This window comes from Bicyclus anynana, chromosome 2 (assembly GCF_947172395.1).
Source record: "Bicyclus anynana chromosome 2, ilBicAnyn1.1, whole genome shotgun sequence".
NCBI lineage: Eukaryota > Metazoa > Arthropoda > Insecta > Lepidoptera > Nymphalidae > Bicyclus > Bicyclus anynana.
Genome location: NC_069084.1, coordinates 9,192,704 through 9,219,698, shown reverse-complemented (window position 1 = coordinate 9,219,698; position 26,995 = coordinate 9,192,704). Strand labels below are relative to the sequence as shown.

The 26,995-nt window shown below is 36.0% G+C and overlaps 1 protein-coding gene across 1 annotated transcript in view; it reads right to left on the bottom strand.

Annotated features, from left to right (window-relative positions):
• The window catches only part of LOC112048863 (S phase cyclin A-associated protein in the endoplasmic reticulum), a 63,687-nt gene that overhangs the window by 7,363 nt on the left and 29,329 nt on the right, over positions 1-26,995 (bottom strand). The window contains exons 16-18 of the mRNA XM_052885816.1: positions 8,704-8,821; positions 7,787-7,978; positions 327-435 (exon numbers count right to left, since the gene is read on the bottom strand). Of these exons, the coding sequence (XP_052741776.1) occupies positions 327-435; positions 7,787-7,978; positions 8,704-8,821 (419 nt within the window). The remainder of the gene's footprint in view (positions 1-326; positions 436-7,786; positions 7,979-8,703; positions 8,822-26,995) is intronic.

Sequence of the window (26,995 nt, the reverse complement as noted above, 5' to 3'; positions counted from 1 at the left end):
TAGCATAGTTTTAAGTTAAGAAAAAATAATAATATAAATAATATTATTAGAAAATAAAATATAAATAAAAAAGTATTTTACGAGTAAGTTATCCACACTTATTAAAAATTTCATCATTATAACTTAATAATCCAATTTATTAGACGTTCGCGTGGGAATGCGGGGATAAAATATAGCCTAGGTTACCTACTTAGTTTTGTCAGTTAGTAGGTAAATTGTAACACAAAAAATCAAATTGTACTTCTTTATAATATTAGTTAAGGTAAACCAAGATCTACATCTAGAAATATTTTTACAAATTAAACGCTTATTGGAGAGTCACTTACGTAAGAGAGAAGTTCTTGGCGCCTCCTTCTCGTTGGGTGCATGTTGTGATAGAAGGCGAGCGACTGCGGCCCTGAATTCCAGTGACCAGCCACCTTCGGCAAACGCCTCCTGATGAAAAATATATAACAAATAAAAAGAAGAAGAAGATGAAGAAGAAATACTTAATTGTACACAAAAATAATTGAATAATTCAAACTAAGAATTAGCATGCAGCGGCGTCCTTATCTCTACCAAGCAACCCCTCACGAGAGGATTTACGAAGAAAGAGCGAGAAGGTGCAATATACAAATATATATATTATAAATACGATAATATAAGACGCCCGCGACTTCTTACTTCTTACTTACTTCGCGACCAACATTACGCTTACTAGTGCGGGGTCGCCATTCTAGCACTTTGGGACCCCAACGGCTCTTCGAACTATGTGCCCCGTCCATTGCCACTTCAGCTTCGCAACTCGTTGAGCTATGTCGGTGACTTTGGTTCTTCTGCGGATCTACTCATTTCTGATTCGATCACGCAGAGATACTCCTAACATAGCTCGTTCCATCGCCCGTTGCGTGTCTCTGAGCCTTCTTATAAGGCCCATAGTTAATGACCAAGCTTTTTTCTCTAAAATATTAGTATAGAAATGAAGGACGTGTGATTTTGACTCAATGTTTAGATTGACTATAATAATTTAGGAATACATAAAAACCTACCCACCAAATTGTAACATTTTCTTAAAACACTTTCCTGTCACAATTTCGTGGGTAGTATATTTTAGAATTTTAGAATAAATAATCATCACGGGACAACTGAAAGAGGAACGAAGTTGCAGGCGTACGCTAGACAACGTTAAAAGCAGGTTAGAAACAAACGTATTCGATTAATACTGCATCTCCATTACGAGAGGTTAATACGGATACATTTCCCGAGTGGAGATTTTTCCTTTTATCCATTTACTGGGGTCTGAAGTAAAATTCCCGCAAGCGGTCGAGCGTGGATGCAACAAATCTGGAACGCTTACGATTGCAGGTCACGCAACGTAGGAGTTTCAGATTCGTGCCACGAGAATAGAGTGGCATTGATTTTAGTGGAGGTTCGGATTTCGTCGCCATGATGAAAATGAATTATATATGAGAATACTTATTAAGAATTTAAACTATCGTAAGTATTATCAATAATAATGAAATATAAACACGTGAGTGTGGAATAGTGTAATAGAAAAACATTTATCAGTGTTTTAATTCCATTATTATAGACTATCAGACGCCCCACGGTTTTACCCTCGTAGTACCTTTTCCTACAGGATAATACAGGAATAAAAAATTGCCCATGACACTCTTAAACAATGTGGCTTTCTATTGATAAAAGATTTTTTAAAAAAGATTTAGTAGATCCAGAGATTATCCGGACAATCGAACAAACTTTACCTCTTTATAATGTTTGTATTTACCTGTAGATGACAAATTTTGTCGTTTCTATACCTTGACAAACAATAATTTTACATGTATAATGTGAGAAAAGCGAATGAAATTGAATGGATGAATGTTTATGACTATGAATAATCTTATATCAAATGTTGAGTTCTCTGCTCGTGTTGTTCTCCCTGCCTAGCCAAATTTGGTAAGATCCTATTAGAGCAGCTTTGGATACTCGTTCTAATACAGAACTAGCTGTACTTCTAGAGAGGCCAAGGTCTAAGCAAGTTATAGAATATATAGTTATGTAGTCTAGTCTAAATAGCTCGATTGTCTTATAGGTCTAGCACATAGGCTACTTGTTATCCCGATTTTCGGAAATGAGTTCAAAGCTACTCGTACTGGTTATATGCATTCGATTATAATTCGATGTATATTTACGTTAATTACACGCAACGATCAATCAGTCCGAATTGTGCCCCTCGAAAAAAAAAGGCATTATAAACGCAAAAGCATCGCATCTGCGACCGCAGCTAATAAACTTATAATCGTGTTTATTATCTATTACAGCCCACAGACAACTAAACAAACAGGAGGCCCCATGGGCCCGCAATTATTCATGCCATTATGGGGCCCTGTGGGGTCCGTATACAGACATCAAAAGTTTGGCCCCCGCACCCTGGAGAGTTAGATTGTTTGATTTTTATTATTATTTCAGTTGAGACGTTTTAATATTTATATTTCTCGTTTACTTTGAAGTTATGAGTGAAAAGCAAATTTATTATCCCGCATCAATGTCTGTAACGTTATTTGGTACATATATTTTTTATTTTCATTTACTTTAGGTGATTGTATTTATTTAGATTTTCAAATAATATGATTTATTATATTGATACATTACATAGCCTTGTTGATAATCTCTGCCTTCGATTCAGTGCGCGTAGGTTCGAATCTGATCCGGGACCTCTCAACTTTTCAAGCGAGTTTTTAAATTAATTAAATAATATCACGTGACTCAAGCGGTAAAGGGAAAACATCGTGAGGAAACCTGCGCATACCTGCAAATTTTCTTAATTTTCTACGTGTATGAAGTTTGCCAAACCGCATTGGGCCAGCGTGATGAACTAAGGCCTAACCCCTCCTATTCTGAGAGGAGACTAGTGCTCAACAGTGAGCCGAAGATAGGTTGTTAATGATTATGATGATAGGTCTATGCATATTCAAGTAAACTTAATTTCATTGTAAGCCAGAAAATACCGAAAATAGTATTTTAAAATTTACAGCAGATAAATAAAGTAATGGTAAAAATATTCACTTTTCTACAATTTTTAGGGTTACGAATTTCACTTTTTTATCGTAGTTTTTTCATAACACACTAGCAGACGCCACAGGGTATCACCCGCGTGGTACTCGTTCCGAATACGGGGATAAAATATAGCCTATAACACTCGGAGATAATGTAGCATCTCAACAGTGGAAGAATTTTTCAAAAGGCTTCAGTTTCAGAGCTGAGAGCAGTGCCACAAAGATAATTCGTAATCGCACATTTCTCAAAATACAGCGCATTATTAGACAACCCTTTCGAATATTTTTCAATTATTGGAACTGTCGTTCTCATCATTTTACATTCATCTATCACGTGTCGCTTCATACTTTCCGCTTCACCAAACATCACCGCATTGTCATTAAAATATAATACACATTTATTCCTTTACAAACAGAATAGGTATAATACTGGTAAACTGCCTCACCGGTCTAGTAATTTCGCAACTTCGGATCTTGATATCCTAGGAAAACTTTTAGTTGATAAGGAAAAGAAATGATAAGGTGACGAGGTTATGTCCCAAAATTGCCCCAGGTGAAATGAAAAATACCAAGTGCAAGTTTCGACGGCCTCTCTGGCGCACAATGGATTTACAAAACGGACGTCTTGGGTTCGATTCCCGGCTGGGCCAATTGAGGTTTTCTTAATTGATCCAGGCCTGGCTGGTAGCTCGTCACTACCCTACCGACAATGACGTACTGCCAAGCGATATAGCGTTCCGGTACGATGTCGTGTAGAAACCGAAAGGGATGTGGATTTTCATCCTACTCCAAACAATTTAGCCCGCTTCTTCAGATTGCATCATCACTTACCATCAAGTGAGATTGTAGTTATTTGCAAGCTCTTTTATAAAACGCTTTTTTTTCTCAGTGTACTTTACTTCTAACGCTAGTCTTTGAAACCTACACCATTTTTACACGATAATCCACACTCGTTGGGTTTGCATTGGAACTTTTACATTGCAAAGTGCTCGTAACTCGACGCCGCACAAAATATTCGCTCCCCTGCGTCTATTGTGACAGATGTCACTTGAACATCAAGGTTATTGTGACACGTGACACAGAGAGGCGACCCGAAATCGATATTGCTGTTCTAATGGCATAAGAGCCTGTGATGACCACATCCTCGCCTTTTTATAAAAGCTTAAAGTTTGTGCTCCAAATAATAGGTACTTGTAAGTACGCTGGTCAATTACGAGTTTAGTCTGAATCTGGACCTGTAACCAAGCTGCACATCAACTCTCTTTCTACAAACGCTAACGCTTTGAAAACTAATAAATGGATGGGGATGACATTCGTTATCGCTAGGTCTTGAGCAACAATCAATCAAAAAATGTCAATCCGATATGTTGTTCCCGTACATATTTTATTTTTTGAAGCGTTAGCGTTTTTATAAAAACAGAATTGTTATGTAATTTGGCTACAGATCCAGATCAGATCCATGACAGCTTTCCGACACATTGAGCATGTCGGTAACTTTGGTTTTTCTGCGGATCTTCTCATTCATGAATTGATCACGCAGAGATACTGAGGTTGATCATAGCTCGCTCCACGGCTTCTTAGTGACTCTGAGCCTTCTTATGAAGCCCATAGTTAGCAACCAAGTCTCAGATCTATAGGTCATCATTAGCAACACACACTTATATCTTCAGTTGGCCTACTATGCGACCAAACGACGTATGCCGTGAAGGGAAATGGACAAATGTCAACCAATAGCAGGGCAACCAGAAATATCTTATCTCTGTTGCGCCTGGACGAAAGAGATGGGACTGGGACTACTACGCCGCCATTGATACACAATTTGCTTATTTCTCTTAACGAGATTTTTCGTATGTTGTAAGTCCCATGAGAAAATAGACAAAAGAGTCGCTTATGATGTTCCCGAATGCTGCTTGCGACTCTATTGAGAAGTCAGCAGTTAGGCACACATAATTAAGAACAAAAAATATTTAACCAAAACCAAAGTGTGCAATTTCAGTAATACTCGTATAAAAGCTAATAGAATAGAATCAGTTACGCAGCGAGGAGCGATCCCGGTTAGATGTGCAAACAGAATCGCCGAGCCGCCGTAATATATTTGCGATGCGCTCCGCAAACACTGACAGTACGTACACTCGTTAGTGCGGGCGGAAACTAATAGTCGATAGACTTAAATTAATATAGTTTTCTTATAAATACCTATTAAAAATCTACTTATGTACACAAAAATATGTTCTTGCATTGGTTTCCTAAATTTTTTATTAGTAAAAAGGTATACAATCTTTTTCTGCCGCCGTCCCTACCCACAGTAGAGCATAATTTAGCTTATTTGGGTGAATCATCGGATCAGTCAATTCTACATCAAATTTACTAGGCCACCCTACCATCTTCATTGTATACTCCAATATAATTTAACTCTACAACAACTTCACCATAAAATCCACCAATACATTAGAAACAGCATTATTTATTTTATTCGGCGAGTCTTTAATAATTGTCTTGTCAACACCAATATACCTTACATAAGAAAATTAGTGTACACTGCAAGTAAATCAATATCTGTAATTGCATCGCAGAAGTAATTCAATTAATTTAAGATGCCAAAGAGCATTTATGATTTTAACTTGCAAAGCTTCATTTATTTCTTTGTATTCAAGACTATTCTGCCTACTTCACTACTATTATTAAAATAGATGTTGTCGTATATAGAAACACATGCGTGACTCTGGCTACATACATAACATTATAGTACTTATCACTCAAGACACTTGTCTTGGTTCGATAACATTCGATTCATCGATATGTCCGCAATGCCGGTAACATCCCTTTTCTACGGTACGGTGAGCAGATGATAAATTGGCTTCTTGACTATATTCGTAGCGGTTTCAAATTGATTGGCCCGAGTAACTTTATTATAAATCAAAACTCACTTTACCATTTCCCATGATTTTTACAGAAAAACCTTGTTATTTTAACCCAATTGCCAAAGGTTACGTTTGTAAAGAATATGAAAGCGTAGTACGTTTATTACGTCTAATTAACACTTACAATCTTTTTTAGCACGATCCACAGCATAAATAGTTTGAAGTATTTCAAAATAATCGTGCCATAAGATTAAATTCAGTCGTGGGCGACATAGTTCTTTCCCAGATTTCTTCTTATTACCTTTTACTAGTTACTTTTACTTTTTAACTCATTAAATTTCTATATGTTCGTGCAATTGAAATAAAAAAAAATCATGTGTTTCGAAAAATAGCTTTCTAGTTGTTCTTCTTATTGGATAGTATTCGTATATCTATTCGTTTATACTTCTGTCCCGCTGAAAGATATAGTCCCAGAAACGATACCCAGATTATTTGAAGATTCTTCAAGAAGTATACAACGCCAAATGATAATTTTAAAGCGCTATGATTATTAGTTTTGGTACTATTTATAAAAATATATATATTTATATGTCATTAAAATTGCCATAAAAGGCTTGTTTTCCTTTACTATTATCTTCAGGATGTTACATAATATACCCCAAATGGTAATTTCTGTAATCACAGATTTTTTTGAACTTATGAGAACCAAACAAGGAATCATTAGTTACTAAAAGTCCGTAATGTATGTGATATGTCCTCTTAAAGTAAGTCGGTTGATATCCTCCTTTTCGTAGTAGGATAAAACCCAATTACAGTACAACAGTACCCCTGTTTGCGTATAACAAACAGACTGTAATGATACTGCAGTTAATTAAGAAGTCTCCACAAATACGACTAACGAGATGCGATGAATAAACTGCGGGTAAGTAGTTTTCGAGCGGGTAGTTTTTTTTTTATAAACCGACTTCATTAACCGAGTTCGACAAAGAAGGTTCTGTAGTACACCCGTATTAATGTACCTAATGCTTGTATGTTCGGCACTTTGTCAAAAGATACTTAACTACCCAAATAATTGGGTTTTCGTTTTATCTAAATGCTCATTTTTCAGGCATATTATTGGTATGAGACTTAAAGGCCTCTTTGGTCCAACGATGAGCCTTTGTGTCTTAGGATCACAGGATCCTGGGTTCGAGCCCTGGGTTAAGCTATAAAAAAATATTATCATTAAAAACTGGTAGTAAGCTTTAACGAGCCAAACACTTTATCGCCAACCCGCATTGGAGCAGCGTAGTGGGTATAAGCTATAACTTGGCAAATTCGTTCGTAACACTCCTCAAGGGGGTTAGCGATGCACCGCGCGCACGACTTCGTACCCGCGCAGTCTTTCCCTCTGCCCCGCGCGCTCGATTTCATACCTGCGCAGTCCTTTCCCCCGTCGCCCGCATATCATGGGAGCTTATGATATGTAACTTTATGCATTAAAATTATAACCACGTTGCCTAAGAACTACAGTTTCTTCAACCTATTTTGAACTTTTTCAAAGTCTAATAACTAGCTACAGAAAGTTAAATAAAAGCTAATATAGGATAGGGGAGAGGTCATCAAAATATACACACACTTACTTAAGGATGTAAAATTATATAAGTACTTATTAATTAAATTATACTCGTATAAGTATTAATACTCCATATTGTCCTACAAATTATATAATACGCCATCCTGGTCTTACGTTCAAAAAATTTTATTCACTACTTCACTGCTACACCTGTTAGCTACTTACTATAATCGAAATTATTTGTAAACAAAAAAGATGAATTCATTGAGATGAAGCTACACACGAAAAATTAGCTTGATAATACTAAAATACATTGCAAAGAGTTTCCAACTTACCTGCACAATGTGATGATCCATTTCCGCTATAGCTCTCAGCAAATGCGAGGTCCTGGCGGCTTTGACGAAGTCCCCGCAATGGCCCAAAGACGCTCCCTTGGCGAACAACATGCAAAATTCCGCTCGGGCTCCACATATGCCTTTGCCGAACGCCAGCCGGAGCGCTTGCTTTGCGTTGTCTCGATCTGAACCCTGTTATTATTGGTTTATTTTTAAAAGAATATTTGCCATATGTTTTAAACTAGCGGACGCCCGCGACTTTGTCCGCGTGGAATTCAGTTTTTCGCAAATCCCACGGGAACCATGGATTTTTCCGGAATTAAAAGTAGCCTATGTGTTATTCCATGCTATAGTACCAAATTTCTGCTAATTAATTAAGTAGTCGAGGCGTGAAAGAGTAACAAACATTCATATCATCAAAATCATCAGTTTTCGCAAATGTCGGGAAACTATGGATTTTTTCAGGATAAAAAGTAACCTATGTGTTAATTCAGAGTAAAATCTATTTCCATTCCAAATTTCAGCTAAATCGCTTTAGTAGTAGCGGCGTTATAGAGTAACAAACATCCAAACATCCATACAAACTTTCGCGTTTATAATATTAGAAGGATAGTAGGATAGGATTGCCCATTCATATGAGATTAATATTTAGTAACAGCGGATGCCTGCGACTTTGTCCAGGTGCGACAATTTATTTTTTCGAAACCCGCAAAGACATCATGGATTATCGCGACTTCGTCCACGTGAACTGTGGGATCAATTCTCGAGGATGGATTTGATCCCACATTTCCCACATTTAAAATCGATCAGTAGTAGGACTTTAGTCCAGTTGGAAGTAAGTGTGGCCGGGATAGCTAAAATTTTAATTTAAAATTTTTGGTATAAAGTTTATTTACAAAAATAAAAAAAATACTTACGAAATCGCTTTCGAATGGATGGCACAGGTCTACACACAGAGTCAGAAGAGTCTGGATATTCTCTCGCACCTCTCCGGCAGATGCTGAGTTGGTCACGACCCCACTTAGACACAGGTAGCTGAAAAAATGGACGATATTAGTTACCGGCATAGACGTACGGCCAAGTGTATTACCGTTCCGGTACGATTGGCGGATTAGAGGTATGGCTAGAATAAACTACCTTTTCAAAATTAGCCCGCTTCCATCTAATATTGCATCGTCACTTAACATCAGGTGAGATCGCAGTCAAGGGCTGACTTGTCATTAAATAAAAAAAACACAACAGACTCTTGGTCTACAACTCCTGCTTACTACCTGCCGAGAATTTAATCATCATCAACCCATATTCGGCTCACTGCTGAGCTCGAGTCTCGGGGTTAGGCCAATAGTCCACCACGCTGGCCCAATGCGGATTTGGCAGACTTCACACACGCAGAGAATTAAGATAATTCTCTGGTATGCAGATTTCCTCACGATGTTTTCCTTCACCGATTGAGACACGTGATATTTAATTTCTTAAAATGCACACAACTGAAAAGTTGGAGGTGCATGCCCCGGACCGGATTCGAACCCACACTCTCCGGAATCGGAGGTAGAGGGCTTATCCACTGGGCTATCACGGCATTAATGTATGGGAACGACAGATCCGATCGACAACTTGATCACGTGACCTGTCGTTCATGAATGTCATCCCCATACATTTTTTAATTTTCGAATCGTTTGCGTTTGTAGAAAGAGAAACGACGTGCCACAAGGCTTCAGGATCTGATATATCTATTACAGATACACCCTTAGTAATCCAGCTAAAGGAGGACTCACATTCACACAACAGGTGTATAACTTCACTATTACTCTTGATAAGCTTAGACACACAACAGTCTTATTTTTGTGTAATTAAATACCTGCTTCACAATTTCACTTAAAATCGCCGTGCGTACATTCAATATCAAAATATTATGGCTTTTAACCGCGCTGTTGTGTTTGCGGATGCGTCAACACAACCATGTTTGTTTTTCATTCGGATTTGCTCGCTCCAGTTAAAGGGGTGCTGGTTAGTTTAAATATATAACATAGATAACAATTACATTTCTAAAAGAGTGATTTTATGCTTGATAATAAAAATTTCACAAATTTTTAAAAAATTAAACAAAATCATTCATTTTGTTAATGTACATTCTTTTTGTGGTTTTTTTTTGATAAATCTTTTTTTTTTATTCTTTTTTTATCTTTTTTTTTTTATTTTTTACAAGTTAGCCCTTGACTACAATCTCAACTGATGGAAAGTGATGATGCAGTGTAAGATGGAAGCGGGCTAACTTGTCAGGAGGAGAATGAAAATCCACACCCCTTTCGGTTTTTACACGGCATCGCACCGGAACGCTAAATCGCTTGGCGGTACGTCTTTGCCGGTAGGGTAGTAACTAGCCACGGCCGAAGCCTCCCACCAGCCAGACCTGGACTAATTAAGAAAATCTCTATCTGCCCAGCCGGGGATCGAACTCAGGACCTCCGTCATGTAAGTCCACTGTGCATACCACTGCGCCACGGAGGCCGTCAAATTAAATTTATAATTATGGTGGATTAAATCAACCTCAAAATGAATATTTATATTTGGATTAGGTACTGATTTTAATCCATGTTACAAGTAGGTAACTAAGTAAATAAATAATTGTGCAGTTGGGACAAATTTTATGAACTTTGTCTTCAGAGATTTAGTAAACATATTTGAGATATGACAGGTTTTCTATACAAATCTCCATCACTATTAGGGGCATGAAATGAACGATTGAACTAATTCCAGACTGTCAGTTTCCGACCTTCGTACATATCAGATTAGAGTGGTGGTACATCCGATCTGTATCTACTAAAAAAGTAACAGTCTGTCTTGAAATTTTCTGAATGTTATTTCTTCTTTAATGAATATAATAGCGGACCCAGTCAAACTTTGCTTTGACAGTTACGCAAGCAACCAATCGCAAGAAAGCTTTCGGTGTCAAACAGAGTTTATAGCCGCTTATATATAAGAAGTACGCATTTATATAACTAAGGAATGTTCCACAAGACTTTTTTAATTCCGCGCATACCTATCCGAAATGGCGCCTAAACCGATCCAGTCCAGGCAACAAATATTTAAGATAACACTATCTTAACCCGTCACTCGACAAGGAGGTCCAATATTATCGTGTCTTTACATACCGACAAGTATACAAAAACACTCAAACTAACCTTTAGTGCAACGTGATAAAAGCGAAAATAATCATTTTCAATTGCACATCATATATTGTGTATGAGATCACATTTATGCCCAAGAGACCAATCGTGGAACGGCTTTAGTAATTCCGATTTTATAAATCTCCGTTTTAAAAACGCGCCATGTTGGTATTTTGTTTTTTTAAACGCTTAATAGAGCTTTATACTTCGAACTTTCGATTGTATCGTATTTTATTAGTCTCTTGATAATAACCATTATAATACAAGAACGTAATTGATATAAAGAAAAAGAAAACAAAAAAGAGTTGGTGGTTAAAATTTAAAGGTGTTTGATATATTCGGGGGTCATCTAAAACATTTTGATTGGCATATTTTCATGACCACAATCCGAACGTTGCATTAAATCTGTACAAAACAAAGATAAAGTAAAACGTTTCAAAGCAGCAGGCGCCAATGATTAATGGCCGACGTCGCCCAATCGGGGCACGTTCTAAATTCAAACGCGCTAATGGAAGACGAGCTAACAGGCGGCGCCTGCTCATTCAGTGTTAACAGATAATAAAATCTGCTCGAATTTAGGGAAACTCAAACAATAACAAATATATTTCGTTATATAAATGTAAATTAAATTACCAATTATTCAGTTCATAAAGTTACTTACTTAAAAGTCAAACCGAATCTTTTCTTTTTTTTAATAATTTAAGTGTCTTTTTCAGTTTTTTTTTATGACCAATATATATGTCCTTTTCTTCCATCTTAGCGAAAAGCTTATCGCTGGGCGACCTAACGCCTGGGCATCGAACACTTAGACCTGTTAAATCGAGTCTGATTCCTTGAACGAAGAACTTCTAAGAATTAATACTTTTTTATTGTCTTTCAAAAAAATGTAACCATATAAAGTAGATAGTAAATTTTGGCATTTTCGTGATGTAATTGATTTAGGTTTGAAAAATATTTTTATTAAATTTTTTCAACTTATTTTTTTACATTTGTCATCGATTACTACTCAACAAGTTGTACTGAAATTTTGCATATCTACCAGTTGTCCGTAGAAAGGAGCTAGTATACCTGCCATTTGTGTAGAAAATAATACTTTATTAAAATAGAAAAATTCACGGACCAGCATAAAATAATGGGGATGATGACTAGGTTTGAATATATTGATTTTTATGATACATTCGGATAAATAGGGTCAATGTTAACTAATTTATATATAAAAAGCAAAGATCGTCTGGATATTTGCAAAATAAATGAGATTTTAAAATTTCAAAATCTATTAAAAAAATTTTATCGTAATTAGATGAAAATTCATAAAGATATTAGTAGTTTTGTTTGAACGCACATACAAATATAACGATCATTACATTGCCTACGACGTCATTAGTTCGTGCCATTTTGTATGGGACGTTTTTCAGGGATCCGCGTCAGCGCCGCAAATCTGACCCTTTAAATCCCTGTAGCTCCGAAAGTAATGATCGCAGATACCCTGTTCTTTTTACAAAATTGCTTTACTATTAGCGTACTCTTAATTTATATACTAATTTGAAAAACTGTCATCATCCCTATTGCCTATAGTAAATCTACATTACCACAAGATTCAAAATAAACCAGTTAAATATACCTATTTAAAAAATATTGTAAACTTATGATTGGTTAGATTTTAAAAAATCTATTATAGGGAAATATTTATCATCTATCTGGCAACACCATCAAACGCGTTCGCGTACAAAAATTTATAGTGCGTTTAAAATGTTTTCGTTCTTAATTTCAGTTAGATAAACGAGCCGACCGCGTTTCGGCGCCTTTACGCCGTGAAATATGCACCTCCATTACCGGCTTCGTGTCTTCTTTCGATACGTTTTTACTCTACCCGGCCATTTGGTGATGGTCTGTGTCTTACCTATTAAAGACACAGTATTGTTAATTTTGGTTTTATATTATACTAATGTAATGTTTTATTTTAATTCCAGACCTAGAAAACTGCACTGGGGCAGCGTAGTTGGCTAAGTCCCCATCATATGAAGAAAGAAACTGGCCGTTGCCTAACAAAATATAATATATGTACAATTTACATTGTAGTACATAGTATGTTTGATTCTATTTTTTTAGAAAAGACACACTAACCATTTTATTCCAATTAAGGAAAAACTTATTTTTGACGGCCTCCGTGGCGCAGTGGTATTCGCGGTGAATTTACAAAACGGAGGTCCTGGGTTCGATCCCCGGCTGGGCCGATTGAGATTTTCTTAATTGGTCCAGGTCTAGGTGGTGGGAGGCTTCGGCCGTGGCTAGTTACCACCTTACCGACAAAGACCTACCGCCAAGCGATTTAGCGTTCCGGTACGAAGCCGTGTAGAAACCGAAAAGGGGTGTGGATTTTCATCCTCCTCCCAACAAGTTAGCCCGCTTCCATCTTAGACTGCGTCATCACTTACCATCAGGTGAGCTTGTAGTCAAGGGCTAACTTGTAAAGAATAAAAAATGAAAAAATACAGCAATAGTACAACGGGGTAGGAACGAACAAAAGACATCATGTACCACACCCTCTACTAACATCGAAGTAGATAGATAACCTCAAAAATTACATAGAAAGCTTACAAAGTCAATTAAGTTTAAGGAAAGCCAAAAAAAAAATTAACAACACAAACAATACAAAAGAATATTATAATATTATATATATAAATATTTGTAAAACATAGCTATGCGTATAAAAATTTTATATATGGAAACTGTGTCTAGTGAAATTAATTTGTTCTGAAAATAGCATGGGAGGTCAAGGTAAAATGGACATACTTAGATTGCTCTGGCATCTTAAGTGCGCGCGCTATGTTAATTCCACGACACGATTTATTTTCATGCAGGAAACTGAATACGTTTTCATTTTCCCATTTATCAGAATGACGTTGAATTTGATTTGGTTTTTAGTGCAACATAATAGTTAAATATATATTTTGTCAAGATATTATTGCTACTTTAAAGTGCCTATATTGACCGACTATGAAGCGGCTAAGAAGCAAACTATAGGCAAAGTAGGATTTTATAAAGCATTGTATAGGCTATACAAAGCACATTACGATGAAAATGCGTTAAATACATGAAAAAAATAAAAATAGTCCACATTAAACAATATAATAAATAAGTTCAATAATTTAACTTCAATAAATATCACAAAACATGCATTACAAATGCAAAACGAAACGCAACAGGTGTTTAAATCATAAATTCCCATAAAATCAATGATACGTATAAATTTATAACGAAACGACTATTGCGAGGCGTGATTGTGACCGTACATTGAGACATCAAATTTATTTCGTTTTAATTCACGCAAATATAAATGCAAATTAAGTCCAAACAAATTCATTGCATGCCCCTTTCTGAATATATTTATTCAATTTCGAAAGGGGTTCTGTTACATTTTAATAAATTCTGAAGTGTTGTCTGGGGCTTGGGAAGTCTTAATAAAAGTTGACGTATATAAGAAAATCAATTTTTTAAAAGAAAGGCTATTATTGTATTATAAGAATTTTTATCGAATCGAATCAAGGAACGAATATTACAAACTAATATTAGTGATATATTATAGTATAATGATTGAATTCAAATGCAAATGTACTAATTGATATAATTTTGATATAATTTATTTAGGTACTATTCTAATTCAACGATTTAAAAATTTTGTTTTAGAAAAGTACAAGAATTTTTATTTGGTAGACTCAAGTGAACGTAAAACAACTTTAAAGATAAATGTAAGCATGATAAAATTCTATTCATACCCTAAATAACGGAACTCTAAAATTCCAAATACGTGCCATATTTACATATGAAAACGGGGCGGGGAAAGTCGAGTAATCCGGATAAGTAATTCTCTCTGAGTAAGTAATGCGTTGATAAATGAAATTAAATCGCACAAACAAGTGCCGCCATTCGGCCCGCGGCTCCCCTTTCATGAGACCGCGTGTATGATCCTAGTGACGTTCTTAAATTTCAAGTTATCGAGATTACTGAGCACCATACCGAAAATTAAAATGTAAGTAAGCATTGGACAACTAAAATTGAAATCCAATATTGCTAAGGGGACGTCAACATTTTTATTACTTTACTTTTGTGGGTTACATTTTTGTATCTGGTGCCCCATTAGACTAACTTTAACAGTTTACGAATTATTATAAACCAAGCTATTATTACTATAATATAAGATAGTTTAGCATTGAAATTCAACAAGAAAAATATCGACAAGCTACTCAACCTGATGTAATACAACACTAGCGTAAAGTTAGCAAAAAGCACATCGCATCTCGACATGTGCACGCCAATCTGTCGCTACTTCTCCACTCGAGTAGCACACATCCCTTTCTAACACACTATAAGCTATCGCAGCGTCTCTTTCACACTCCCTAGTTCTATGTGCCCCATACTCTTCAATGTCGCGACTACTTAGCGACGCGGCGATAATCGTCATAGTGGATTGTTTTCGATTGTCCGATTCGATTACGAGGGTCAAAAAAGTCGATTGTTTTCATTCGATTCCATGTCATATGTCACATGAAACACATGTGGAGGCACCAGAAACATAAAAGACCTATTGAGAGCTTTTGAATAAATTGCTAAAAAAATGAGAAATTTCATTTAGGTACTTGGGTAACACAGTATTGGAGTAAAAGAATACATAAAACAAGTATATTATGCTGGAAGTCCTCAGAAACAGCTCCGATTTCGATGTTTTTTTTTTAAAAGGTAAGATAATGGGTAGACAATCAATCGTCCACAGTTTTCCTAGCTTTTCAGCGTTCGAATTGGTTTTTCATATGTATATAAAACCATCTTCGGAATATACCTACCCTTTACACTAAAAAGAGTTAGCAAAATCGGACTACTCAATAAAAAGTTATGCTTAGTTTTACATTAAAATTAATGAGTAAGTAAATTTTATTATAACGTCGGTCCCTGCTATTGAATTACTATGTACTTCAATGGTCTACCTTGTATTTCATAGTAATTCAATGGAACCTGCAGTGTGCCTCGAAAATAGTTATATACCGTATGGTGGAATTACAAAAGTATTCAAGTAGACACTAAAGGAAAATGGATTCAAAATAACTTTTTCACTACTCTTGCTCAAAAACACTGTCATATTACCACTCCACAGCGGTAGCCCCGCTGTGAAGTGGTAATATGACAAGAATTTCAGCCTCTAGGGGCTAAAGTAATTTTGTTTTTTTTATTCTTGTCTGTTACGAGTACTAGCCAAGTACTAGCCTACTATAAAACGGAGGAGGTTTTATTCGAACATAGAATCATTATAGGTAAGGCCCTGATTGTTTTGAAAAGTAAATAAAAAGCTTTAAATTGGAATGAAATGCAGCGTTATTGTCTGTGGAATGCGTTTATTTTTTTATTTAATTTTTATTGAGTTGTGAATAGAGCGAGATTTGAAGACATGGGACATCCTCTTAGACCATTAATAACGTTATTTATGGTCTAAGGACATCCTTTACGGTGACAGCGAATTTAAAAAACAATTGGCGTGAATAATATACACTTGATTTTTTTCAGAAATTCATTGTAAATTTGTGACCGTAACTTACATATTTTTCAACAATAATTGTTATTGTTGTCTTCATCTAGTGAGAATGGTAATCCTAAATTGGAGATGGATGAAATTTACAATCTGTTACCATCCTAGGTAAAGTGGAGAAAAAGAAAATAACAACGAATGGATTCACTTACGAAAGGAGTTTTTCAACGTTTATCTCCCACGTTTACCTCACATACTCATTATTCATCTTCACAGTAGTCGGAAATTATGTTACCGGGCAAAAGCATTCTCTTAATATCCAAAATTGTAGACTTTGTACATTTAATTTTCAATTAAAATAAATCATTGAATATTGTACTAAACTATTTTATTTTCTCGCAATCGTAGTGAAAAGCAGAGTGTAACACGTGGGGCTAAACCCATTATAAACTCGGTTTCTATTTAGCGGCGGAAAAATACCTCGTTTAAAATGGGTTTTTTTAGCCCCTTGTATAACAATCTGCTATTTTTTACGTTATGAAAATGTACCCTAAACAGGGAGACAGGTTCTTAGTATTCTAGAATAAAAGTTAGGTAGGCATGCTTTTACACATTTATTTCGCGGATTACCGCCGAATAATTTTATTCCCAGCATCTTTAATACCGTCAGCGAACTTGTCAATCTAGGGGGGGAGGTGTAAGTCTGCGATAAGTGTCGTGCGACCCACCAGGTGGTGGGAAAAACGACACCTTGCGATAAATTGGGGATGAAATGTTGTAACGCGGAACGTGTTATCGTGATTCTTTGATTAATTTACTGTGTTAGTTAGTTCTAGTCTGCGTCATAGATGAAACTAATCACGCGAAATAAAAATATGTTAAACAAAATGTCAAACTTAAATTATACATTTCCTATTGACTTACTTTCAAATTTCAAACATCTATTTGAGGGTACTCTTCTAATGGGTTCAGAAGCTAAAAGCCTACTTATCTAATAAGTACCAATATTTGAATGCTTGTTTGTTTGTTTGCATAGAATAGGCTCCGAAGCTACTGAACCGATTTGAAAAATTATTTCAATGTTGGAAAGCTACTCTATCCCAGAGTGCTATAAGCTATATTCTATCTATCTATCTATCTATCTGGCATCTAATTAATAAACTAAAACTCTAGTAGAAACAAGATGTTTAACAATTTCTTTTAATTTTTTCAAAAATAATTTACAATAAGATTTATACGATTTCAATTTATTACTATATGTAGAGATCTCAAAAATATATACATCTTTTAACACAACGTTAATCTTACTACTTATTTGACATATAAAAATTGACCAATAAAGTTATAGCTCTCAAAGTCATGGTTAGCATGACTTTAATAATAAAGGGGTTTACCTAAACAATTGACCCCACCGAATCCTTTTATAGTAGTGCCACAAATAAAGCGCAGAGGAGGTCTGGGTAAGTGGTCACTACAGCACAGCGGGCACCACGGGACGTCGATTAAGATGTTTGCGAAACGGGGGAGTGTTTGTATTTATACAAAATATTTTCACCGAATAACACGCATTTACGCCCTTACTTATAAACATTAATAGAAAGAATGCAAAGTATACCTACATCCAGTGGCGCGCACTTTATAGATGCATAAACGCAGTGCATACCCTAAGGATTCATTACGGACCTATATTAGAGGAATTATCATTTTTTTTACAATTTGTACTTATAGTGCATACCCTAGTGAAAAACCTTGTGCACGCCACTGCCTACATTTTATAATATATAACGAGCAAAGCTCTGTTTGTCGCTTTCTTTCTTGCGATTGGTTGCTAGCGTAACTATAAGAGCGAAACTTGACTGGGTCCGATATAAATAACCTAACGCTATCTCTATCCTTCTTGAATTCGTGTTTGCAAAGCACACAGGATCCACTAAGCTATAATTTAGTCAAGTCACGGCGTCCGCTAGTTAATAAATGTTTGGGCCCGAGGACTATTAGATGAAATCATAGTGAACCAATAATAATTTACTGTTGAATAAAAAATATATCCTTCAATCGATAATCCAAAATAAACAACAAAAATAATACAAAAACATAAAAGCTTTTTAAGTGTAGTTAGGTATGGCCGAGCACAGTGAGGGCAGTCACGAGCCGAACCTACTCCCGGGCCTCATGAGAATACAGGGAAACCGCATTTGTCGGCAACTAATGGGGCTTTTGAACTATATTGTATATATAAATCGGGGTAACATATAATGTACGAATTACCTACATTCTAGTCTACTTTAGCAATAAGAGTAAACAACCAACTGTCAAACAACGACAATAAAGGACAAAATAAGAAGAATATAGCTGGAATATAATATATAGGAGGTAAAAGACATTATTAACCGACTTCAAAAAAGGTGGAGGATCTCCATTCGACGCGTAGGTATGTTTTTTTTTTATATTTGTTACCCATAACTTCGTCATTTATTAATCAATTTTGAAAATTGTTAAAATCAAAATAACTGGTATACGTCTCTGAAGTCAGTTCCATTTTTTATATTAAAAAGATAATGATAGTAATTAATGGAATAGGAAGACATGTTCCGACATCACATGAGGAGGAGAATGAGTGGAAAAAGACAAGCGACAAATACCATGGAGTATCTATTAAAAAATATAATTAAGCTTTAGAGCATCCTTTAGCAGAGAAAAAAATAGATGACAAGAACCTGTAGAATACCTATTAAAGGCAAAATACATAGATATCATGTTCCAAAGGTAACCCAAACCATACCTATCATGGCATAACCAAAAGTTCCGGCAGCACTACTCACAGTATAAGTACAGCTGACCACTCTTACTCACGCTCTGTGTACTAAAGGAAACTCTTTGTAGAGTGCGAGCAAAATAAGTCTGCGCGCGACTGGCGACGCAGTTATGTTGCCAGCTTTAGTGATCTCTTTTACCCGCCAAGAGATACTCGTAGATAGAGCTAGACGACAAGGTGGCGGCACTTTTGATTACTCCGATTTTGACCACGCGAAAACTTATCGTGTGCGCACTCTACCTATAAGAAAGCTATAATGTAGTAAATAAATTGTTATATACAAAAATAATATACCTACATATAATGGTATTGAGCCGTGATAGCCCAGTGGATATGACCTTTGCCTCCGATTCCGCAGGGTGTGGGTTCGAATGCGGTCTGGGGCATGCACCTCCAACTTTGCAGTTGTGTGCATTTTAAGAAATTAAATTCACGTGTCTCAAACGGTGAAGGAAAACATCGTGAGGAAATCTGCATACCAGAGAATTTTCTTAATTCTCTGCGTGTGTCAAGTCTGCCAATCCGTATTGGGCCAGCGTGGTGGTGTTGGCCTAACCCTTCTCATTCTGAGAGTAGACTCGAGCTCAGCAGCGAGCCGAATATGGGTTGACAATGATTATTATAGTTACTGATCCCATGAACTCTTTTTGCACCCTGTACAAAGTATAACAAAAACAAATATAAGGTAGTACCTTATATTTGTTTTTGTTATAGTTTGTACTAACAGAAAATTATTTTTAAAGATAAGAAGAAAAGAAAATAGAAAGAAGCTTGAGGTGTACCTGAAGAATAGGTACTCTACATACACTTATTTAATATCAAGTTTGACTATTTGTAGAGAATCGACCACCGGATTCGGAAAGCAGTTTCTGCTGAGAAGAGCCGACGAGAAACACAACAGTTTACTCACTTTTTTTTAATTCTTAAATCAACATAAAAGTAGAACACGTATTGCGCAACCAAGGTTCTCAAAGTACTCGTATACTCATAATCACGACACGGGATAGTAACGAACCGGTAACCGAACCGCGTCCCTGGTGAATACAGCAAACCCCCATTTGCGGAATACGCCTAATGGCCCTTCTGCTTAACTATATTAAGTACTGAAAGCGTCTCTATAGAGTATACGAAATATTAAGTATCATTTTTCTCATTTATGTGGCTTTTAGTCAACAATTTGCATACTGACCCGTATTATTTAATTGGATGAAAAATTAGGGAGGATACTCAGGTCTGAAAAAAGATTCTCAAAGATTTAACTACATCACAAAGCACCTACATTAAAACACTATGTTTTTAAAATTTTCGCAATTAAATATTTTCATATTATTTATACCTCACTGATTTAATTACTTTTTTACCTGGCATTCTACCACATTCAAAATCACGTCCTTGACTAGCACTTTTCTGTTTGACGTCACATCTTTCAAAACCAAACAGTGTGAAAATGTGTATAGTGCCAAGTAAAAAAAAACATACATAAACTTATACCTACAAAATTAATAATTATCTATACTTAAATTCACGCTTAAAATTGTTTTTAAATGTTCTGCGTGAAATTTATTTTTTAATGTATCTTTTTTAACGGAAATACAATAAAAAGTAACGAAACAACAAATTCAAGACTCAACAGCATTGCTCGAATAGGCCTACAAAAGTCACTATTAATACACAGTGATGTTTATCTACAAAGAAGATTTGTTCAAGGTGGTAACTAAGCATTGTAACAAGACAATTATATCTAAGTAATTTTCACAGATAATAAAGTACGACGTACCATTTCTGTCTTTCTGAGTAATGAGTTAAAAAAATACATTATAAAATAAATTTCACGAAATTTATTTTATAATGTATTTTTGTAAAAAGAAACGAAACAACAAATTCAAGACTCAACACAATTTCTCGAATAGGTCTACAAAAGTCACTTTTAATATACAGTGATGTTTATCTACAAAGAAGATTTGTTCAAGGTGGTAACTAAGCATTGTAACAAGACAATATCTAAGTAATTTTCACAGATAATAAATATAACGCTAATCCAATTAGAGGAACGCAAACAATTATTATAATTACCCGGCACGCGTATGTTAATTACTTATACGGTGGGCGCTTATCGTGTGTTTGTGTTGAATTTTGTATCAACACTGCGAATGAAAATGAACCTTATGAGTAGATCATAGGGTTTTTTACAGCTTGATAAACACTAGTGGTGCCTACTAAGAAAATACGAAATCATCATTGTGAAAATCAAGATACATACAAAAAGAAAACCACGCCACGTGACAATTTTTTTTGTATTCCTAACAGCAACCCACAGCAAACCCTTTCATTTGATATCCTTATCATTGGAGTGGATTTCAAATAGACAGTCCGCCATCTTGGGGAGGCCACCATATTTCATTTGTAATGACGTTTCTTAGCTAATCAAGTATTGTCATCAAAACGCAGAGCGTGTACAAAATTTAATCCTACACGAAGACCGCGAAGTGGGTCAAATTAAGATTCCAAGATTTGTCTTTCCTACATAGTTAAAGTGATTGGAGAGGCCGCCATATTGGATTTGTAATGACGTTTCTTAGCTAGTCATGTATTGTCATCAGAACTCAGAGCGTGAGCAAAATTTAATCCTAATAGAAAACCGGGAAATGGGTCAAATTAAGATTCCAAGATTTTCTTACATACATAAAGCGTGTAATAAAAAGGAACAACCAGATTATTCAAATTATTAGGTAAGTCAGGTCATACGAAGTTTCGCAAATTGACTAGATTATAACCACCAAAATAGGAATCTGCAATCGTAAAATCGAAACTCCAAACTTTAAATCAATTTTTGTACTATAGCGAATTTTTACCCGCATCATAAATATCGGTTGCATATGACAGACAGACAGGACGACACAGGGGATGGTAACCGAACCCGGTACCCTTGAGGATACATCGACACGCCGGCACGCGACCTGTCACATGTGTGAATAACGGTTAAATAATTTCATTTGATCGAAAAATTACAACTATTCAATTTATGTACTACGATGCGGTTTGTGTGAACTACAAACCGCTATTATTTATCCTTAGGTATAGTAGAAATAAAGTTGAGTGTAAAATAAAATAAATAATAAATAAAAATTTTAATAAAAAAAATTCAACCGACTTCCAACTCAAAAAATAACTTTAACTAAAAAGCAAAAAATAACATCCTAACTATGTGCTACCTTCTGATCAGTTTGTAGGCAGTGCCAAGCCAGTGATGTTTTAATTAAATACGTTTAAACTACAAAATTTATGTGGTTCTTTCAGAAACAGCTTTAATTAAAACACGACATTGGCTTGGCACCGCCTTCGATCCTGACATGAAAAAAATGGGACCACCCTGGAAGTAAACCCTTCAAAACAAAAAAAGAATTTTCAAAATCGGTCCATAATTGACGGAATTATCGCTGGACATACATAAAAAAAAAAAAAAACATACATACAGCCGAACGTAGAACCTCCTCCTTTTTGGAAGTCGGTTAAAAATATACTTAAACAATACACATCACTATCTAGCCCCAAAGTAAGCATACAGGGTAGCTTGTGTTATGGGTACTATGATAGTTGATATTATAATATTAATATACAATTATATACTACATATAAATACTTATATAATGTATAAATATAGATACACACAGACACTGGAAAACACCCATGCTCATCACACAAATATTTTCCAGTTGTGGGAATCGAACCCACGGCCGTGGAAGCAGAAAGCAGGGTCACTACACACTGCGCCACACGGCCGTCAAAAAAAATAGTATAGTAGTGCTAGTAGGAGTAGTAGTAATAGTATTTTGCATTGTGCCAGCGTGGAGGACTATTACCCTAACCCCTCTCATTCTGAAAGGAGACTCGTGATCAACAGTGAGCCGAATATGGGTTGTTATTGATTGATGATGATGAACAAAAGGTAATCAAATTTTACTGGTGTGACTAAAGGTAGCCGCAAAGGTCGAATTTTTCTTTTTATCATAATCGGATCTGTAGTTTAAGACTACGAGTATAAGCCCTTGACTGACTCACGCTTCATTGTAAGCGATGATACAGCGTATGGACTACGATACGGTATGGATGTCTACGAGGTATCTCTTTGCTCTGGCATCGCAAATAGCATCCACTATGAAAATTCAAATCCCTGGTGGTTGATCCAATAAACATATCGGGTTTCTAAACACAAAATATTGGATAGCAATGCTACATCTGATCTCTCTCAGAACATACCTATTTCGCTAGGCGATAAAATATTAAATTATTAAATAGCCAACGCCCCGCGGTTTCACACGCGTAGTTCCCATCCCCGAGGCAATACAGGAATAAAATATAGCCTATGACACTCACAAATAAATTGCCTTTCATTCATCATCATCATCATTTTCAGCCGATGGACGTCCACTGCTGGAAATGGGCAACTCCCTTGATATCCTCGGTCCACATAGTGGGGGGGGGGTAGCCATTCCAGCATCTTGGGATCCCAACATCCATCGGCTCTTCGAACTATGTGACCTGCCCATTGCCTCTTCAGCTTCGCGAGTCGCTTCATTAGTTCAAAATCGGTTTAGTAGATCCAGAGATTACCCCCTACAACCTCACATAATATTAGTATCCTAATAATATTATAAACGCGAAAGTTTGATTGTTTGTTTGAATTTTTATTTGGATATTTGTTACTCTTTAACGCCGCAACTACTGAACCGATTTGGCTGAAATTTGAATACCGTGGATTAACAAATAGGCTACTTTTCATCCCGGAAAAACAATGGTTCCCACGGAATTTATGAAAAACTGAATTCCACGAGGACGAAGTCTCGGGCGTCCGCTAGTAGATAATAGTCTAGAGACATGGACTAACGAGACAGTAAAAGCAAGCATTAGAGGTCTCAAAAACGGCAGTAGCTTCTCGGGCGTTAACATAAATAAAATATAGTTAAACTGGTTAGGGTGGGAGGCAGTGGAGCAAGTACAATTAACACGAATCAGTGCCATATTTTTTATTTCTACTATATTTTGATTTCATTTCACAGTCGTCGCGCGCATATGGCGTGTTTTGCATCGGGCAATGAAGTGAGAGAATTGGTCAATGCATTATGGTGCAGCGTTGCATTTTTTGTGACAGCCAAAAGTGATGCCAGATTGAGTTATTAACAAGCTTATTTCGCTTCACTTGTAACTATGTATGTAAGAAAATCTTGGAATCTTAATTTGACCCACTTCCCGGTCTTCGATTAGAATTAAATTTTGCACACGCTCTGAGTTCTGATGACAATACATGACTAGCTAAGAAACGTCATGACAAACCCAATATGGCGGCCTCCCCGAGATGGCAGACTGGCTGTTTGAAAAGCACCTCCATGATATGGGTATCAAGCGTGTTTTTTTAGTTTTTTAAACTATTCATGTTATTATTTTACAAAATACGTGATAATATAGAACCTACTAACTAATCAGTAGGCACATATTTACAGTAACGTATAAAACTAATTGAAACTATTCTAATGAACCTAAACATAACAAAAAAATCGTAAATTTTAAATTATACTTTCTGAAATAAAACATTAGTAATACGCAAAAGTGTCTTTTAAAAGGCCTATTATCACTCCAAACTACGGCCTACTTTCAGCATTCACTGTCTAAGTTAGAAAACAAAGACATGCTTTTTGTGACAATAAAGCTATCCAGGTCTCTGTGGCTTTCTTTAGTTTTTCACGAATTTGTAAGTGGGGTACTGCAGTGGTTTTGAGTTTTGAAAACTTTTTTACGTATTGCTTAAAGATTTAGATAAATATTTAATTATGGAATATGTACCTACCTACAATTAAAGAAAATCCCAATGGGTCAAAATAATAATCTGTCATACTTGGCTACTATATCTGGGAGGAAAACTAACGTTCAGACTAACAGGGTATTTTTCAACGGGTAAGAGACTGGCTCCACCCGAAACAAATGTCCGTGAGAGATCTATTTCTATTTCTATGATAAATCTAAAATAATCTATTTCAAAAAACCATATATTTTCCTCACTGGAGAGCACGGGTCTCCTCTCAGAATTAGAGGGGTTAGGCTAATAGTCCACCACGCTGGCCCAATGAGGATTAGCAAACTACATCACACACACATCTAGAGAATTGAGAAAATTCTCAGGTTTCCTCACGATGTTTTTCTTTCACCGTTTGAGACACGTGATATTTAAAAGTTGGAGGTGCATGCCCCGGATCAGATTCGAACCTACGGCTTCCGAATCGAAGGCAGAGGTCATATCCACTGGGTTGTCACGGTACATACACAGCATAATGTAACACCATCAGTCATTACTAGCAAAGTAAGGCAGAGGTCCAATAGCCGTCACCTGCCATTAAATCGAGCGCGCATCATTGACAAAACACAAATTGAATGCAAGAGGGGGCTCACCCCTCCGTCCGTGCGCTATTGAATAAATATTGTTTCTTCGACGGATTGAATTAAGTTGTGTTGGGAACACGCTGAGTGCAATAAAGTAGGCTCAAGTTTTGTGTTGGCAACGAGATCGTACGGTGGACGTGTTTGCAAACGACTTAAATATAAAGATGGAGCAATCGGCATGTTCTTTTGGCGATAACACATCTGAGACTAATCTTAGCAGATTATTCTTTACACTAGCTGACGCTGCGTGGTTTCACCCGCGTGGTTCCCGTTCCCGTGGGAATTCGGGGATAATATATAGCCTATAGCCTACATTGATAAATGGGCTATCTAACAATGAAAGAATTTTTCGAATCGGACCAGTATTGCCTGAGATTAGTTCAATCAAACGAACTCATCAGCTTTATAATATTAGTATAGATACAAGCATCGATATAGAGAATAAGTCTATCTGTCATGTCTGTATGCATTTTAGATGTTATTTTTTTTCATACTGGGAGGATTTATTGCAAGGGCAATAAATCCGAGGTATGATTTTCCTGATCCTTACAACTTAGGTGGTAGTTATATACCAGTTATGTATACGTGAGTAATTATGAAGGTAGACCTAGGTAGGTAGGGGTAACTAGGTAGATATCATGGTGTAAAGTATACTAGCTAGGTATATTACGAATATTAAAGATTTTTAATCATTTGCCTCCCCTAACGAATTAACGGGAAAGTTAGCAGCGGTAATAAAAAATAAATATTGGTATATCAAATAATCATCGAACCAACGCACAACGGCGTTTAATAAATTAAAAATGTCCTCGTTATAATTGCTGCCCAAAATGTTGTGGGTCGTCATTATCAGCGGGCAAGATGAATAGGTTAAAGTTTGAATATACAAAATGTTTTGTTGAATTTTGAGAGTGTATTTAAGTTCTCATACCTATTCGCATTTTGCTCTGAAATTAAAAATTGTAGAAGTATTCAAAAGCATAAAAGTAAGAATTAAATTGTTTAATCTTACGCCAACGATTTTCATCAATTGAGTCTACACCATGACGTAAGCGATAAGGAAAAGCAAACACAACAGAGCCAGCCAGATTTAAATTGGCGAAATTTAAGGCAAAATGATGCGTAAACATATTGTCCACCTTATCCACATGTCATCAGTAAATGTTAAAACTGACTACATTATTTTAAGAATATTTAAATAAACACTATTGGATGGTGACACGAGCGTCTCTTAACGAAATATCGTTCTCAAAAAATATTTTTTTTTTAGTCGCATT